General features: G+C 41.8%; 1 protein-coding gene across 2 annotated transcripts in view; it reads right to left on the bottom strand.

Moving 5' to 3' along the window:
* Positions 1 to 18,035, bottom strand: part of TRPC4 (transient receptor potential cation channel subfamily C member 4) — a gene marked incomplete at its 5' end in the record, with an annotated part of 53,421 nt that overhangs the window by 15,430 nt on the left and 19,956 nt on the right. Inside the window, 2 exons of one of the 2 annotated variants that reach the window (XM_082204671.1) lie at positions 1,805 to 2,141; positions 15,482 to 16,000. In XM_082204671.1, the coding sequence (XP_082060797.1) occupies positions 1,805 to 2,141; positions 15,482 to 16,000 (856 nt within the window). The remainder of the gene's footprint in view (positions 1 to 1,804; positions 2,142 to 15,481; positions 16,001 to 18,035) is intronic. The other variant, XM_082204672.1, reaches the window with a different exon arrangement.

The following is an 18,035-nucleotide window of genomic DNA, read 5'->3' as shown; positions in this document are numbered from 1 at the left end:
AACTGCTTTTAGAATAAAGTCAAACTGTTCAAGATCTATCAAGAATCCAAGGAGCATAATGACAGGAATGGTTAATATATTAGAGGCTGCATTCCTGCTCACTCCAGTCACAGGTTTCTTCACATAAACCCACTAGAGCTTCTGCCTCCTACCCCAGGCAACTGCTAAGCTCACTTTTCACCTTACCAACTCCATTTCTGCAACCACTTCTCCAACTGCCCTACAGCCCTGCTCTGGACCTGTTTTCCACCTTTGCCCCCATGTCTGTGACTCCCCTTGCATCTTCCTCCTACCTTGCAACTATTAAACACCCTTATCATCTTCCACCCAGCTAAGAAGTCACCATCACCTCCCATATTTCAGACACTTCCATGTTCCTTCTTTCATCTTTAACCCCATTCCCATGCCTTCTACTCCCTCGTTTTGTGCAACCCCCTTTGCACCCCACATTTTCACCTCCACTCGCATTCCCCCTCTACCTTCCTCATTCTTCTTAAATCACCCCCATTTCCATGCTATCTCCTCTCTCCTATTGCACAGCCCAATTTGCACATGTACACCATGCTGATATACGTTTGTTGCTTTCAGATGACTATAATCCTAACAGCAAGCACGGCAGCTTGTTCTGTTAAGAGAATACTAAGTTCAGTTGATTGATGTTTATTTATGGGTGTTTGTTTGTTAATAAACGCATGATTGTGGGAAGCTACGATGGAATATTTGATGGTTTCACATACTTTGCAGTGTCAGTTATAGGAGTGATGTAGCTGAGGGGGCCGAGAATCACCCCCTTGGGGGAATCTTTAGTGCCTTGCCTTGAAATGCCCTGTTTTGGGGCTCTCCACTTGCTTCTGCTGGTAGCTTACTGAGTTAGGGGCCCCGCCCCACATCGGTGGCACTCCTATCCATCATCAAAAGCCAGAAGAGGGGTCTGTACTATAGTCTACCTTTCTACTGATCAACATCAGGTGTTAGGATTGCAGCCTTAGTGTTCATTGCATGTACCCTGATATGTATGTGCACTAGGCACAAAATGCAACTGACTAAGGAAAAAATAGAGGGAACATAGAGATGTATCAAAACAGGGACAATTAGGTGTCCCAGAAAGCTGCCTGAAAACAGGGACTGCCCCTAATAAATTAAAGCACATGCAGTAATAGTCTCAAGAAACTGGCCCAAAATGCAATGTCAAAAAATCAGACTTTGCCACAAATCAGTCAGTTATTGGCTCTTCAGTGGAAGGATATGAGTTATGGCTGCAGATTCTTATTTATATGGATTGTTTTCTATTAAGACTGAAGAACTTCCATTAAAATGGTGGAAGAAGCCCAGACTTTTGTTATACAATTTACTGCTGGCAATGAAGCATAATGATCTATTTTGTGTTTTCTCTACTGGAATGGTGGAACTTTGTTTCTGATTCCCCCTCTCCCCATATATATATATTTTTAAAAAGCTACATCATTTCCCATTTTTAAAATCTAGAGCAAAAATGCTAGTTTAGCCTATTTGTCCAAGTGGAGAAAAGCATCTGGATCTGACTGCCCACCATTCAACATATTAATTTGAAAGTAATTTTAATTCTGAAATGAAATTAAAGTTGAAATTCCTTTCCTTAAAAATTCCTTAATCTTAAATGGAATTTTCTGTTATTGACCTAGATGGGTTGCAGATAGATTAATGAACTAGTTTATAATAGAATCATAGAATAAACTACAATGCCCTGCTGTATATGCTAGGCAATGCTAGGCAATTATGGAAGAGTTATGCAAGTCAACTGAATTTTCTTTACTAATACATTTACCCAGGACCCACGGTAATATCATCCATTCGACGATGGTTGGTGGAGGTCCCTGCATGTTCAGATCTGACCTGTCAATGTGCTGAGAGGCAAGCAGCAGAAGGAACAAGAAAGTCAAGTAGGATGCAGTATGGCAGATAAATTTGATGAATGGCTTCCTGATGAACAGACCCAGTGGGCTCTTGGGAGCTATCAGGTAGCAGATAGAGAAGACGGGGAAAAGAAATCCAATGATGACGCAAGTCAACATCTTCACGGCCCAGTGGCGCCTCCTCCAGCCAGGGAACTCATCATACCAGCGAGAGGCAAGCAGTTGTTGGCAGTTTGGCTGGGCAACAAACTAAAGAAAAAGAAAAAGAACAGTCAAATCTCTCCCACCTACTACAGTGGTGCCCCGCAAGACGAATGCCTCGCAAGACGGAAAACTCGCTAGACGAAAGAGTTTTCCGTTTTGGAGGTGCTTCGCAAAACGAATCTCCTATGGGCTTGCTTTGCAAGACGAAAATGTCTTGCGAGTTCCTGCGGGTTTTTTTCCCTTTCCCCCCTCCCTTTTTCTAAGCCGCTAAGCCGCTTATCAGCTGATCCGATAAGCTGATAAGCCGCTAAAAGCCGCTAAAAGCCGCTAATCCGCTAATCCGTCAATGGGCTTGCTTCGCAAGACGAAAAAACCGCTAGACGAAGAGAATCACAGAACGGATTCTTTTCGTCTTGCGAGGCACCACTGTACATCATTATCTGTACATTGTACCATGGCAAAGGAATTTCAGCAGGTACCGAGATGTTCTGCCTGCCTGCCTAACGGAAATTGTCTGTATGCCAATCTGAAATGGGCTCCCTTTATGACCAAATATTAAAGGTACAAGAATCTTGTCATCCATTAACTCCAGTCATATTAATGCATTTTCTTCTTCTTCTTATCTCAGTGGTACAGCCATGGAAAAACCCACCTGGAGGAAATGTTCTCTTCCGTGTAACTTTTACTGGAACCCTCTCAAGCACTGGACTTATCAACACTACTCAGCTGTCATTAGATCAACTTTCATATTCAAATAAAAATTAAAAGAACACAAAAGTCCTAGTTGCTATGCAATTCATCTTGGGACTTAGAACACTAAATGTTCTGAACCTGCTGTGTGCGTCCATCAATAGGGCCCTGGAACTAAATCCAAAGTGGCTTAATTCGTGCAGATTTGGGTTTAGCCCAGAACTGCATACATGCACCTTTTAAGAACAAATGTTCTGTAATGGTATTAAGTTTGCCACTGTTTTATCAACCCTGACACTGCATCCAATGCAGAGAAATTAAAGGTAAAGGTAAAGGTACCCCTGCCCGAACGGGCCAGTCTTGACAGACTCTGGGGTTTGTGCGCCCATCTCACATCTATTGGCCGGGGGCCAGCGCTGTCCGAAGACACTTCCGGGTCACGTGGCCAGCGTGACAACGCTGCTCTGGCGAGCCAGAGCCGCACACGGAACGCCGTTTACCTTCCCGCTGGTAAGCGGTACCTATTTATCTACTTGCCCCCGGGGGTGCTTTCGAACTGCTAGGTGGGCAGGCGCTGGGACCGAGCAGCGGGAGCGCACCCCGCCGCGGGGATTCGAACCGCCGACCTTTCGATCGGCAAGCCCTAGGCGCTGAGGCTTTAGCCCACAGCGCCACCCGCGTCCCACTGCATCCAATGCAGAGAAATTAGGCAGGTGGAATTTCCCCTTTACATCAAACCAGCAAATGTTTCATCTTTATCATTTTTAGCTGCTAGTAAAGACACAGCAGCAGCAACTCTAAATGGAATATGCACTTACTGCACAAATACCTGCAATTTCCTCTGCAACATACAATAGCAGCCGCTGATAAAAAAGCAGCAGAGAAACCATAGTTAGTGTCTTTTGTCCTGCCTAATCCCTGCCCCCACTTCAAAGACATAGAACAGGCATATCCACAATTAGTATATAATGTGAACACAACAGGAATCATGAAGGTTATGACTAGCCACAGCTGAAAAGAGAACATTAGACTAGATGGACCACCATTTCTGATGTTCAGGAGTGCTGATGCTGCGAAAGCACGAGGAAACTCTAATATTGTGACTAGCTTAAAGTGCTTCTCTTGAGGATATACAGGACGATCTATTTCCAGTCTGTGTCACTTTTACACTAATTAACAACAACAACAAAAGTATGAAAATTTGAATTTAAATACATATTTTAAAATGTCTTTTCTTTATTTTTAATTTCAAAAAATAAGGGTTTTGATGCCTTCTAAGTCAAGAATTATGTTGCAAATTCAGAAAATTTGATTTGCATATTAGTTTGGAAGGGGCGAATCAGGCCAGCTCATACTGGAATTTGTAAAAATTAAATCCAAAAATCTCTAGATTCTCTTTAGAAGATAATCATAGGAACACAGGAATCATAGGAACATGGGCAACTGCCTTATAGTGAGTCAAACCACTGGTCCGTTTAGCTCAGTTCTTCATTGTCTACACGGGCAGCAACATTCCAGCATTTCAGGCAGAGAATATCTCCCAGAGTTTAGGGCAGGGGACAGCAAATTTTTTTCAGCAGGGGGCCGGTCCACTGTCCCTCAGACCTTGTGGGCGGGGGGCGGACTCTATATTTGGGGGGGGGGTGAATGAACGAATTCCTATGCCCCACAAATAACCCAGAGATGCATTTTAAATAAAAGGACACTTTCTACTCATGTCAAAACACGCTGATTCCCGGACTGTCCACGGACCGGATTTAGAAGGCGATTGGGCTGGATCTGGCCTTAGTTTGCCTACCCATGGTTTAGGACAATGAAGCAAGCCCAGAGAAGGCTTGAATGGAAGTGGAAGGAAATGCCAAACAAATGGAAGCAAATGCTAGTAAGTGCTCATTTTCATGTCGATTTGGTAGCGTTGAAAGCAGTGGAGATTTTTCTGCTTTCATTGCTCTCCACTATTCCATCCATCTGCCTCTCTCCACATGAACCCTGCATTCATCATCTGTGGCCCTTCTCTGGGTGTCCCTCTGAAGGGAGGTTGGGAGAGCGATGACGTGATAACAGGCCTTTTTCAGTAGTGGTTCCCCATTGTGGAATGCTCAGCTGGCAACACCATTGCGTTTTTAGCTGCCAGGCAAAACCATTTTTATTCTCCCAGGCCTTTGGCCCTAAAGGATAATTTGGTATGTCTGCGGCACCTTTTTGTGCTAATCGTTTTAGTGTGGTGGGTTGGATCAGTCGCAGTAGCATGTTATTTCTATTCTTACTTTTTAAGTCACTTTGAGACACTCTAGTGAAGAAGTGCCAAATAACTGTAATAAATAAATAAATGGCAGCTCCAGTCATTGCACACAGTCAAAGCATGGCCAACAGAAGGAAACCATTAGCGTAATACTTAAGGCACTTTTCAGACTATTAAAACATGATGGATGGTTGAATTTAATTTAATCTACCGGATACTAATGTATTTTTAGAAACTCAATTATCTCTTCTAATTAAACATGTCAGTTGGTAGTTATTTAAATCCTACCAATTTATAATACATGCTTCAATGTGCTAGAATATAAAATATATAGAAAGCACGGAGTAGGTCCCAGAATGCAATTACCTTACCCCTAAGAGTTTTATCAGCATGGAATTATCATGGAATTATCATCCATACAATTGTTATTGGGTAACAATAAAATAAAATAAGTAAATAAACTAGTTTTTTGGGGAAATCTGAAACCCCTACCTTATGCTGGAGGGGTTTATTTTCTTTTCATGCTGATAGGAATAAGAGAAACTGAGACTCCAAAGTGTTGCAGGACAATAGCAGACGTTGTGATGGTGCTTATCTGAACACATGGTTTAAATATCTATTTGGGCATATGGATTGCTTATATTAATCTGTATATTTAAATAAGAATTGATGGAATATTATTATTGTGGCTGGGGAAACCCAGCCAGATGGGCGGAGTAAAAATAATAAATTATTTTTAAAAAATAAATATGATGTCAGTTGAAAAGGCTGTTATCTCGCCTACCTTTTTTCTTTTTGTATTTGCAAATAAACAGATCTATTTAAAAAGAAGTAAAAAATAATGATTTATGCAAAGTACTGTTTTCACTGCCCTGGAGTGTGGAGGGCTGGAAACCCTGGTTGTGTGTGTCTTGTCTTTACATGTGTTTATTTGTGAGAATGCATGTTTGAGAATGTGCGTTTGTGAGAGAGGCAGAGTGTGCCTTCATGCCTGGTGACTGTGTGCATTGTGTATGTGTGGTGAATATGCATATATGTGGTATGTAGTATGTGGTGTGTGTGTGTGAGAGAGAGAGAGAGAGAGAGAGTTCACACACATACAAAATTAGCCATTCTCAGTGCTGGCATGTGGCCCTTAAGGAGGTGGGCCGACCATCAATATGACCCTCAAACCAAAAAATGTTTAGCCACTCCTGCTCTACAGTATGAACCTGGCTGATTTGGGAGATCATCTGGGGAGGCCTTCTGACTATCTTGCTGATAACCGAGGCTTGATTTGTGAGAACATGTGATAGCACCTCCTCTCTTGCTGTACTTAGGCTCGGAATGCCATAAAGCAAGGAGATCTAATTCCCTCTCTTCTTGATCTCCTCCTTTTTATTTACGGACATGGTTTGTTTGTTTTTTACTTACAAACTTTATACTGAAACATTTAAAAACAAATTACCAAACACAAACCATTGTCTTTCAGCACAGATACATGTACAGATATTAAGTCTTGTATATAGTCATCCACGTGACATCTAAACTTGTAAAATCGTGTGAATTAGAGTATACTTCAATCTAAAGCATTAAGATAATTTATCTACTGGCTGCTGCGACTGAGACCAAAGGGAGGTTACTGTACTGTTAATAAACAATAATACATTGAAAACCAACCTCTTATCACTCTCCAAAGGTGAGTTAAGTGTTCCATATGTGCTATATTACACACATATCGGGTCCAAGTTTCTGTGGTGGGAGGGGGTGTTTATTACAATTGGAAGCAAATATTTGCCTCTTTATGTTTAACATTTGGGTTGATATCATTTCCCATTGACAGCAGGGCTAACATGGGAGCGCGTACAAGATGTTGCCCTATAATGGTGGATGATTGTGGGGGGGGGGAATGTGTGCAGAAATCTTTAAGAGACACTCCCCCCACATGTGGAGAAATGTGCCTTTAAGGTTATATCCTCTCCAGCATAAAGGTGAGAGAGTACCGTATTTTTCTGTCTATAAGACACCCCCATGTATAAAACATCCCCTATTTTGAGGGACCCAGATTTAAGAAAATGGGGGGAGACATTATCCGTGTATAAGATGCCCCCTAATTTTTGACATTATTTTTTAGGAAAACAACCTGGTCTTATACAAGGGAAAATGTGGTACAGTGGTGCCCCGCAAGACGAATGCCTCGCAAGACGGAAAACCCACTAGACGAAAGGGTTTTCCGTTTTTGAGCTGCTTCGCAAGACGATTTCCCCTATGGGCTTGCTTTGCAAGATGAAAACGTCTTGCGAGTGTTCCGATTTGTTTTCGCTTCCCCCCCTTTTTTCTAAGCCGCTAAGCCGCTAATAGCCTTTTAGCCGCTAATCCGCTAATAGGGTTGCTTCGCAGGACGAAAAAAACGCTAGACGAAGAGACTCGCGGAACGGATTAATTTCGTCTTGCGAGGCACCACTGTAGTTAACTTCTTAAAAAGCATAGGGGCATCCAGGGGCATCTTATAATGACTTCCTACAGTTTAGCCAAAATGGTATGCAGTGTTGGTTTAGATCATATAGAATCCCACTTGTGTTCATCAATTTGTTGGCCTAAATCTCCTTTCCACAACTCTTTTAAGATTCTGCCCATTGCCCATTTGTAGGTTCAATAGTGTCTTATAAAGCAGAGAAGATTAATCTTTAAGCTCCATATTAGATCAAATTCCCAAAGCGTCAAACATTACTTTATTTATTAGGATCTCATGCATATCTATGACTAATTATTTTTTTCTTGTATTTTTGAATGTTTCAGTTCTTTTACTGAATATTGTTAATTGTGGTGTTATCCTGTTGTAAATGATCCGGAGTACCTGACATTGAGGCAGAAAAGTAAAACAGAAGGCCTTTAGATTAAATAAATAGTATATGAAGATGCTGGGGAATATTGTACTCTGATTTTGAGTTTGATGTGACCAAGATACTGATAATTCTAGCTCTCATTTCCATGGTATTCCAGGGAGACTGATGAGATTAGAGCTGTATAAAAATAGAGTTTGTGGTCAGAAATGACTGGGTAGGGGCAAGCAAACTGGAGCTCTGTACAGAACGGGCAGATGTTTAAGACTATGCATTCGCCTCAGATAATGTGGCTAAGATGAAAATACTTGCCCTGGAGATATTCCGAATACCTCAGAATGCAGGGTGGCTGTGATCCAAGGAAATCCAAGAAACAGGCCAAGGCTTCAGAATTGCTTGTTTTCTAGTATGATACGTTTTTGTAATCTCCCCAAAAGTCTCCATAAATGGAAACCATCAGGCAGTCAGGAGGGGAAAAGCAGAGGATGTGAGTGTAGGTTTGTGATTAATAGCTCTAGTTTCCAATCAGGGAATGTCTTTACTTGGGGTCTCATTTACCGTAATTTCCAGTCACATTGCTAGTTCTGCTTTGCCTCATGAGTCATGCCCACATCCAACTCTGTCCTAATTAGATCTGCACTATCTGTGTCATTAATGCGAATGAGTAGAGTGTGTGTGTGTGTGTGTGCGCGCGCGCGTGTGTGCTTTTGTACATGGTCCAGAACTGTAGTTTATAAATATAAACAACAAATTCAAAAATAAGCTGGGGACGTCTATCTGAAAGGCCTGGTTTAAGAATCACAATTCATTCTTAAACCATCTCTTGCTGAAATTAATTTAGGTACTGAATCAGGCCAAAGGAGGTGTGAATGAGGCTGACCAGTTAACTTGCCTCAGTGTTTTCTGCTTTTATAGAATGTAATACATACTTAAAGATTCTACTTCTGATGTTCGAGCAAAACTAGGACCCTGGTTTGAACAAATTAACACATGACCCTTATGTAATATTTTTAAAAAACTCCAACTTGTCATCATGTTCCGCAGTACTCGCGTTCAGTAGGGGGCCACACCAACTGCGGCATTAGGTATGGCCGGCTGGCCCAGGTGAGCTGTTTAATGGAGGGAAGGTACTGTGAAGCCCTACACCCTCCATTAAACGTGGAGGGGTGGGACTCAAGAGGGAAAAGGAAGGGCTTGGAGCAAACTCTGGGGGGATAGGGGGTGGCTGGAGGCACTGGATGAAGAGGAGTGCGGGGGGAGCACACCGCCCCCGGCAGCGTGATCCCGGTGGGGTGCTATTGAGGCTGCCCCCTGCCTGCACTGGGCGCCACATCCCCAGGACGGGCGCCGCGCCCCACCCCACCTGTTCTCTGCCCCCCGGTGCCAGAGCATGAAGCTCCGCCTCTGACTGGAGGGTGGAGGAAGGGGTGGGGGAAGGGTAAAGGAGTAGGTGATGGTGGCAAGCAGAGCGGCAGCACCTAGTTACAGTGGTACCTTGGGTTACAGACGCTTCAGGTTACATACGCTTCAGGTTTCAGACTCCAGTATCCCTGAAATAGTACCTTGGATTAAGAACTTTGCTTCAGGATGAGAACAGAAATCTCACAGCGGCGGAGCAGTGGCAGCAGGAGGCCCCATTAGCTAAAGTGGTACCTCAGATTAAGAACCGTTTCAGGTTAATAACGGACCTCCAGAACGAATTAAGTTCTTAACCCGAGGTACCACTGTATTAATATTTTGTCAAATAACTTCCACCTCTAATCGCATTTTTAGCTTGGCTTAGTGTCAAATTCTGAGTAACTCAGCCACGCATAGGCTTCTGGCAAATGATAAAGAATGTGCAAATGCAGTCCTTGAGGTTAGCTATTTACAAGTATCTCCTGCTTTGCTGAATCCATTTCTCTGGTAATTAAATATTATATCTCCTAGACAGAATTATTTTCTCTTTAGGCTTTTGTTGAATAAAAAGAACACTGATCCACATTTCCAGCAAGTCAGCATTAAATTCACCGCTGTTAGCAGTGGGAAGGCCATTTAGACTCTGCTCAAGTTGCACAGATGCATGCCTGCTCTAGAAAGATATGGATGGCAACTGGATATTTCTTATGCACCTTTGGCTATGTGTTTTCCCAGTTCCTTGGGGTAAAGTCTGCAAGCTGCAAAGAGTTCCCTCAATAATTGAGAAGAAGCTTGGCATGGGCAAGGCATTTCCAAGACCACAATGCAGCCAGCCTTCTAAAAAGGAAAAATAAAAGTTTAAAATAGAGAGGGGTAGGCAGGCAGCATTTGTGCTTATTTTATGCATTTTATATCTCTCACTATTTTTTTCTTCTAAGCCATGAACTATAAAATTGCATGAAATAACAAAAAGTTCAGCAATCAAATAAACTTATAATGAAAAAGTTGACCACAATCCTGGAAAAAGGTGGAAAACAAAACAACAAAAGCAACATTGATATATTACATTGAGTTTATTTGCTTATGTATTCAAATACGAAAGTACAGTATGAACTGTTTTGCATAGTTTAAGTATAATAAGATGGTTGTAATGGATAAAAGAACGAATGCTTGAAGCAATTATTCATGAAGAAGTTCCTCTTTTTTTTGTGTCTGTGCTGAAATTTGTAACTTGTATAGCTATGAAATGATACAACAAAAAGTAATTTGTGCACAATAGAAAGTAAAAGGTAAGGTAAAGGACCCCTGGACGGTTAAGTCCATATAAGTGAACATGTATGCATACTGCAACTGATCCTTCTTATCAGGGCTCCCAGAAGAAGTCTCCCAGTTGCTCAGGGCCTGGAGTAGCTAGCACAGTCAATCTTATTGCCACTGTGCTCTTTCAATTGAACAGAACATTGCCCTGGGATCAACAGGGCTTGATGTTCCACCGCTCTTCTAAAGTGGACTTGTGATCCAATCTGGATAGACTTTAGTCAGAACGAGTGAGTCCATTTTGGAATCCAAGTTCTGCAGATCCCTCTTCCACAATTTCCCATCTCTATGCAATTGGGGGGAGGGGATTAATGGATTGTCTTTGTTTTTGTTATGTATTTTGTTTTGTTTTTAATCTCATATTTTTATGTTGTGATCTGCCCTGAGATCCATGGATGAAGGACAGTATACAAATTTAATAAATGAAATAAAATTCCAGCCCACTACCACGTAAGAACTGGATTTAAATGCCTTCCAAACAAGTTGTTATAAACTTGGCAACCACTAGAAATGAGGAGTTCAGCTCAGTCTTCTCCCCAGGAACTGTTTCTTAACTGTTGCCCTCAATGACAGCTTTTCCTCAATTTGCATCTTGATTCTGCTCCTTAAATGGGAGACCTTTGTATTTATGGGGTTGCTGGATAATCCACATCAGTTGCACTCTAGGATGAAAACTCAATCCTTTGCTGTAAATGCAATATAAAATTTCTGGATTTTTATTAGCAATATGCTGTTTCCATGTCGACAGTCACTTTGAAAATTCATTGAGGACACTTTTCTATATTTATTGGAATATGAACCATCCTTACAAATTTTTCCCTAACTTGCCAACTTTTAACTCCTTCCTAATTGCCACATATGGTGAAACTGTTGGCTCTGACTCATTTGCTGCTGCTTTTTATCTACCGGTATATTGATTTTTCTTCCAGTAGGTGTTGTTAAAATCATAATTCTCTTTGTGCAGACAACATGCTGGAGACAAGGAGAGCAAATCAATCCTAGGTCAAGTTATTACATCTTGTTAAGGTAAAGGTACCCCTGCCCCTACGGGCCAGTCTTGACAGACTCTAGGGTTGTGCGCTCATCTCACTCTAGAGGCCGGGAGCCAGCGCTGTCCGCAGACACTTCCGGGTCACGTGGCCAGCGTGACCAAGCTGCTCTGGCGAGCCAGCGCAGCACACACGGAAACGCTGTTTACCTTCCCGCTAGTAAGCGGTCCCTATTTATCTACTTGCACCCAGGGGTGCTTTCGAACTGCTAGGTTGGAAGGCGCTGGGACCGAGCAACGGGAGCGCACCCCGCCGCAGAGATTCAAACCGCCGACCATGCGATCGGCAAGTCCTAGGCGCTGAGGTTTTACCCACAGCGCCACCCGCATCCCTTATTACATCTTGTTAGTATCCCATAAAAACAATGGGGCCGGAAATAGAAAGGCGTACAGCAAAAAGCCAAAAATGTGAAATAATTGGCACGAAGGAGGTCAACCCTGTTCTACCATACCCTGGGACAGACTCACTAGACTTTGGGCACTTCCAGATTAGCTATTTTCTGGTGGGATTCCATCACATACTGTTCTATCTAGCCCTGACCTGGTACCAGACATGAGGTCCTTGAAGGATCAACCAGATACCCCACAGGTCAAGAACTTTGAGGAGCTAGCAGGGTCCTGTGAAACCAATGCCAAGTATCCCCTTGAGGGGTCCTCCAGGTTGGGACCTGCTGGAGAACTCCTGGAGCTATCAGAGGAGGAGGTAGCACCACCCATCAGTTCTCAAGAACACTGGCGCTAAAATATTTGGGTCAAGGTTAAAGAAAACATTACAGTATGCATCTGTGGACTCAAAGTCAGTGGTCTACTGATGAGTAAGGGGTATACACATGAATATGCAACTAACATCAGCTGTGGTCAGGCTGTGGTCCAGGAGGCCAGAGTACATAATGTCTCCTTCCCGAGTCTTTCATTTGCTGGAAACAACACAACCTTGTTTCTAAGTCTAGTTCCCACGGCTTGATGAACTTATGATACTGATCTTGGACTGTTTCCTAGACCGATTCCCTGTGCTTGACCTTGGTTTGTTTGGACTGTGCTGCACCACCAACCCTGACTATTCTGTTGACTAATTTGGTGAAAGGCTTATGCCTCCTGGGATTGGGACCTTAGCCCCTGAGGATATGCACTGTTTTTACTGATGTCATTGTTACTGAGGATTTGTCCTCTTAATGGTGTTGCATTAGTCACAAGTGCTCCCACATTAAAGTTGATTTGTACTTTTAAAACTGATGAGATGGTCACATGGCATAAGTAGCAATCTGTGCGTGATCCATAACTTTTGGCACATATCATTAAACTTTTCATACCAGCAATGTTCCCTTTTTTTCTTTTTTAACTACTGATGTGCTATGGTACTATGGCAATGTGCCGAATTGAAGTTGCTTCTTTGTGAAATAGCTACTCCCACATGCTTCCTGTTGATGCTGTTTTTGTGGAACTGAGTGAAGGTTTAGCACAGTAATCACAGCCTGAATATTAAAACTGTAAAAGTGGAAGTATGGTGCTGGCATGCTGCCATTCTGCAAATAACTTGTACTTAAAAGGGGGATGGGGGAGAGATAAAATTGCTGCCCACCTGCTCTTTTTTGCTGCTTGCTGGCAGCTATGGTGGTTCCACTTGTGTCGGGGGTGTGTGTGTGTGTCAAAGGGAAGCTTTGTGACTGGCTCAGCCTCTTAAGGTTCAGTTTTGCTCAGAGATGGGTGTATGCTTAAACGCAGAACAATGTGATGGCTGTGTGTATGCAGAGCAAGAGAGAAACTAGAGAGGTGATTGTGTGCCACTGCAACACAGAGGCAACTGACGATTTATGTATTTTCTTCCTTCTTTCCCAGCTCCCTTCCTTCCAGATGTCAGATCTTTGCCAAGCTACAGGGCACAGGGAGGGAAGAAGAGATCAGTCTTCTTGCTGCAGACTGAGAGAAAAGAACAGCTGTGCTACTGCTGGTGCTTGGAAAAAGCACAGTGATATGACAGCACATCTAACTTCTACTTTTGTAGAGGGGGAGGGTCAATAGAGTGGACGGTGAGGGTGCAAAAAATGGCCTTGGAATTGCTGGAGGATGCCAGTGCAGAGTTAATAATGCAGGAGTATTGGAAAACATTAATGTAGCAGGAGGAGGATCAGATAAATACATTATAAATCCACATTGAAAGTGTATAATGCTTATTGCTGCATAAACCTGGTATAAGACATCTGTCTGGAGTTGCTCAGACTGGCAAATTCAGGTTGTGCAACTCAAGCTGTTTGGGAGGTTGCATGCAACAAGTCTGCTTCCCCCCAAATTCAGACTTCTCGCGAAAAGAAAAATAATGCAAAGTTGCACTGGGAAGCAATGGGATGGCACTTGCTTTGACACAACATCATCAAACCTCCCTGCAAGCCAACTGGAATGAATACTCATTAAATGGCCAATATCATCTATTCCTGCAAAAAAATCAGGATGTATGTTCAATAAACAGATATTCTGGAAGTGCCCTTACAAAAGAGAGGAAATCATTTTAAAAAAAAAAAAAATATGGCTGAATGAGTTGGATAGCAGTGTTTCATTGCAGAAATCAAGCTTTATGAATTAAATTTTTCATATGCTACATTAAAGGCAGATGGAATGGACTCCACAAAAAATAATCTAGGGTTCTTCTAGAATTCTCATGTGATAGGATTCTGTGCAAGCAGAAAACGGCTACATATTCATAACTGATCTACAAATTGTTGCAACAGATGAGCTGTTTGGATAGAAACAGGCAGGTTAATCCAAACAGAGATGCAGGCTGAGATTCACTTAGACAGTCACCCCTCCTGCCTTGTGTGTTTCTCATTGGAGCTTTTTTACACTCCCTCCACACATACTTTTGAACAGTCTCTTCCCACTACAGGTTAATCACAGACTGCTGTGAGAATATGCCTCAGTTTTAAAGGAATTTTATTGCTTGGGATGATGGAGCGGCATTAGAAAAGTACAATTCTAAAAGCCCACTTGGGGCTGCAGAATTGGTAGTCATGTGGTTCTTGGAATCTTAGCCATAATTAGTTTCCTCCTCCCTACAGTCTGATTTCAGGTAACAGCTAATTAAAAGGCAAAGGATGCCATCTGTTAAAATGGAGCTTGAGGAAATTGCTCAGCTTCGATGAAGTATCAAAGACCAAATGAAACCTCTGCAATATCACAGTTGTTATGATGGCTTTCTAACTTGGTTATACTTTTGTTATAAAGCATAAAATGTTAAGGTGGCACAACCAAATAAGCAATGCACACACATAACTAAATATCATCTTAGGACTGTTTCTTTAAATGAACTCTGCTTTAAAAATATTTGTATTTATGTTAGCTATTTGCAATGTCTGAAAATCTTAAAATATAATATAAAAAATATTCTCATGTTACACAATAAATTATCTGAGTAGAACCATGTGCTATGAGGCAAACAGGATATCCTAACCCTGTGTTTACATTGTAATGCTGAAGCTCCATGATTTGCAAACAGTATCTTCCTGCACCTATCTTCACATGACTTTCCAGTTATAAAGAATTATTTTATTAAAAATTATATACCATTTGATTGTAAAATGAACCAGAAAATACTTCTGTCTTTCCACAGAGCTTAACGTCAGGCAGATCTACTAACAGGATCTTTTTTTCAGGAGAGAACACGCGCAGCAGTACTTCTGGATTTCTTATACGCTGAAGTATTTCAGTTTCTTGTATCACAAGAGCCTAATAACCGAATGTGCCCATTATTTTTTTTAAAATGAGACAATATGGAGAACAAAAGACCTTGACAGCAATTTGTCTCATTTGATGGGTATATCATCTATCTCATACATTATTTCAATTAAATCAGAAAAATATTCTTCTATACACTTACCTCTTTTTGACGGTACTTAATTGCCAGTTTGAGTCTTGCAAGTTCATTACCATTCTGCTCTTCTATTAGACTGTTATCATCTCTGTAGTTAAGAATAATTTCAAGTTCCCTGGAACTCCGTGTCTGATCCAAGAGGTCCTTTGCAAATTGCTTGCATTGCTGTGATAGTTCTTCGTATTCAGATTTAAACTCATTCTCCACTTTGCTCAGTTCCTGAAGTTCCCAACTTAATTGGAAAGCTGTAAGAAAAGGATCCTCGCTTGACAGGGAAATCAAAGATGGACTTGAAAGAGCTCTGTAGATATTGAGCCTGGATCGGGAATGGCGAAGGCTGTCCACATCTGAGCTAGAGACACACTCCACACAGTTACAGCGGACTTCATGCGGTCTGGGAACAGAAACACCTTTCTGTACTAAAAGTTTTACGATCTCATAATTGTTTGTATGGGCAGCCAGGATAATGGGTGTGATGTCTGGTGTAAACTCTGAGAATTGTTTATCCAAAAGGATGGGTGGCACCTGTGGGAAGGAAAGCGAATACAGTTATATTGGATAGGTGTTATCTGTGGCTCAAGGTACAAGATATCAAGGTATAATCATACGAGGACTTATCCTTTTGGGTAGTACAAACCCATCCAGAACACAACTGAACTGGATAGATTACCTACCTGCCAACAACATCTCCATCTTATCTGATCTACACTTTATTTGCTGCCCTCCAGTGACCCAGCCATTGATTAAGCTCTTCCAATGTACTGCCTGAATCTGATGAAAATGAGAAATACAGCTGGGTGCTATCCACATGCAGATGATACCAAACCTTGCGCAATCTGGTTTCCTGACCACATGGAAGCCTATGTGCACACATCTCTATGTAAGGAGGCTTCCTCTTTGCAGACATCTTCAGCCAAATGGGTGGCAGGATCTATGCCCTGAGGTCGGGATGTCCTGCTTCTCCTCTTCATATATTGCTAACATCTAAAAGGCTTGCTTTCACTGGAGAGAATCTATCCCAGTCTTAAATGAAACAAGAGAGTGAGGGGAAAGACGCTAGGCTGGCTGCTCTTTTATTCCTCAGTTTCAATATTTTTGCATTCCCTGTTTGTTCACCTTCTTAGTGTCGCCGTAATTATTTCTGAGATATCATTACCTTCCTCCCCCAAAAAGAGAAATGCTTGTTTTGTACTTCTTATTTACCTGCTGTAATACTGTATATAGTCTGGAAACAAGTATTGTCTCCTGGTAATGCTCCTACCATTTCTATAAGGAAGAACAGAACCTGGCTTTGCCTTTTTACAGTAATTGCTCCTAACAAGTGATGAGAGAAATAAAACAGTGTGAGGAGGGTTTTTGTTTTGTCAGTAAATACAGAACAGAGGAGACTTGATACGTTTTAGAAGCAGCTATTTATAGTGCACAGGTGCTATTTTTAAATCACTTACTGATGGTGTGAATATGAAATAATTCTCATAGATACAATCCTGCATTTCCCTCACTATTTGTTTGAATGGACCTCTGCCCAGTCATGACAGAATTCCTTTCATTCCTTTTCCATACCTGAAAATCCCCCAACCACTCCCAATTAAACTTAGGCTGGTTCTTAGATAAATTCACTTTAAATTCAGCTATTTCTCCATATTTGTAAGCATTTGCTTCCATTCAGGACCTTCAACTTATAGTTTATTCTTGTCTCACTACTGTTACTAATGGTTCAAGAAATACTATCAATGAACTAGAGCGGGAGTAGCTTTGCCCTGTTCCTCCTTCTATCTTGGAAATTTCCCTTTTATTAGGAACATTGGTGCTGGCATGGTGTATATCATATCCACCCATTTACATAGGATAAATCTTTTAAATCTGACTTAAACCTTCCTTGTATCTAAAAGAAAATGCAGGCAGCTGCCATATATTTTCAATTGCATAAAAGATAAATAACTGTTCGTATTTGTTTGCCTTTTAAAAAGGCTTGTTTTGTCTTTTTGAATATATTTTTTTAACACTTTAATCATCTTGTTAATACTGACATTAGTGTTTTATAGTCAAAATGTGAAAGTGTTTTTATCCCCCCCCCCTTTGTGAAGAGAGGGAGGCACTGTGGCTTCCTCAGAGCTCTGGTGGGCAAATGGGACATCTAGATGTGCAGATGAGTATTCTGGAAGTGGGTGGACTAAGAATGCCAATGGAGAATTGGTGACTGACTGGCAGAGAAATAAAGCAACAGAAGCTTGCATAGGCAGTGGGGTCCCGAGCAGGAAACAAAAGAAGCCAAAATGGAAAACAAAGGCACAGGAAAGCAAGAGAGAGAGATCAGCAGAAGGAAAGCAAGCAAGCGAGTGAGGACAAGGGTTGGAGACAAAGACAAAGAAGAGGTATGCTGGGGTTCTGAAGGTACTTGGCATCCTCAAGCTTTGGGGAAGAACGAGAAAATGCCTCACACCCTTTTTGCAGGAATGAATTGTCCACTCCTGTGGTATAACACCCACCCATCTAGATCATTAGTTAATGGTTCTCCTATTCATTCTACAAAGCTCTTAGAGTGTTCAGTTATTAATCA

Source organism: Podarcis vaucheri, assembly GCF_965113315.1.
Source record: "Podarcis vaucheri genome assembly, chromosome: 17".
Lineage (NCBI taxonomy): Eukaryota > Metazoa > Chordata > Lepidosauria > Squamata > Lacertidae > Podarcis > Podarcis vaucheri.
The sequence above is the reverse complement of the archived record's forward strand: the minus strand, read 5'-3'. Positions and strand labels throughout refer to the sequence as shown.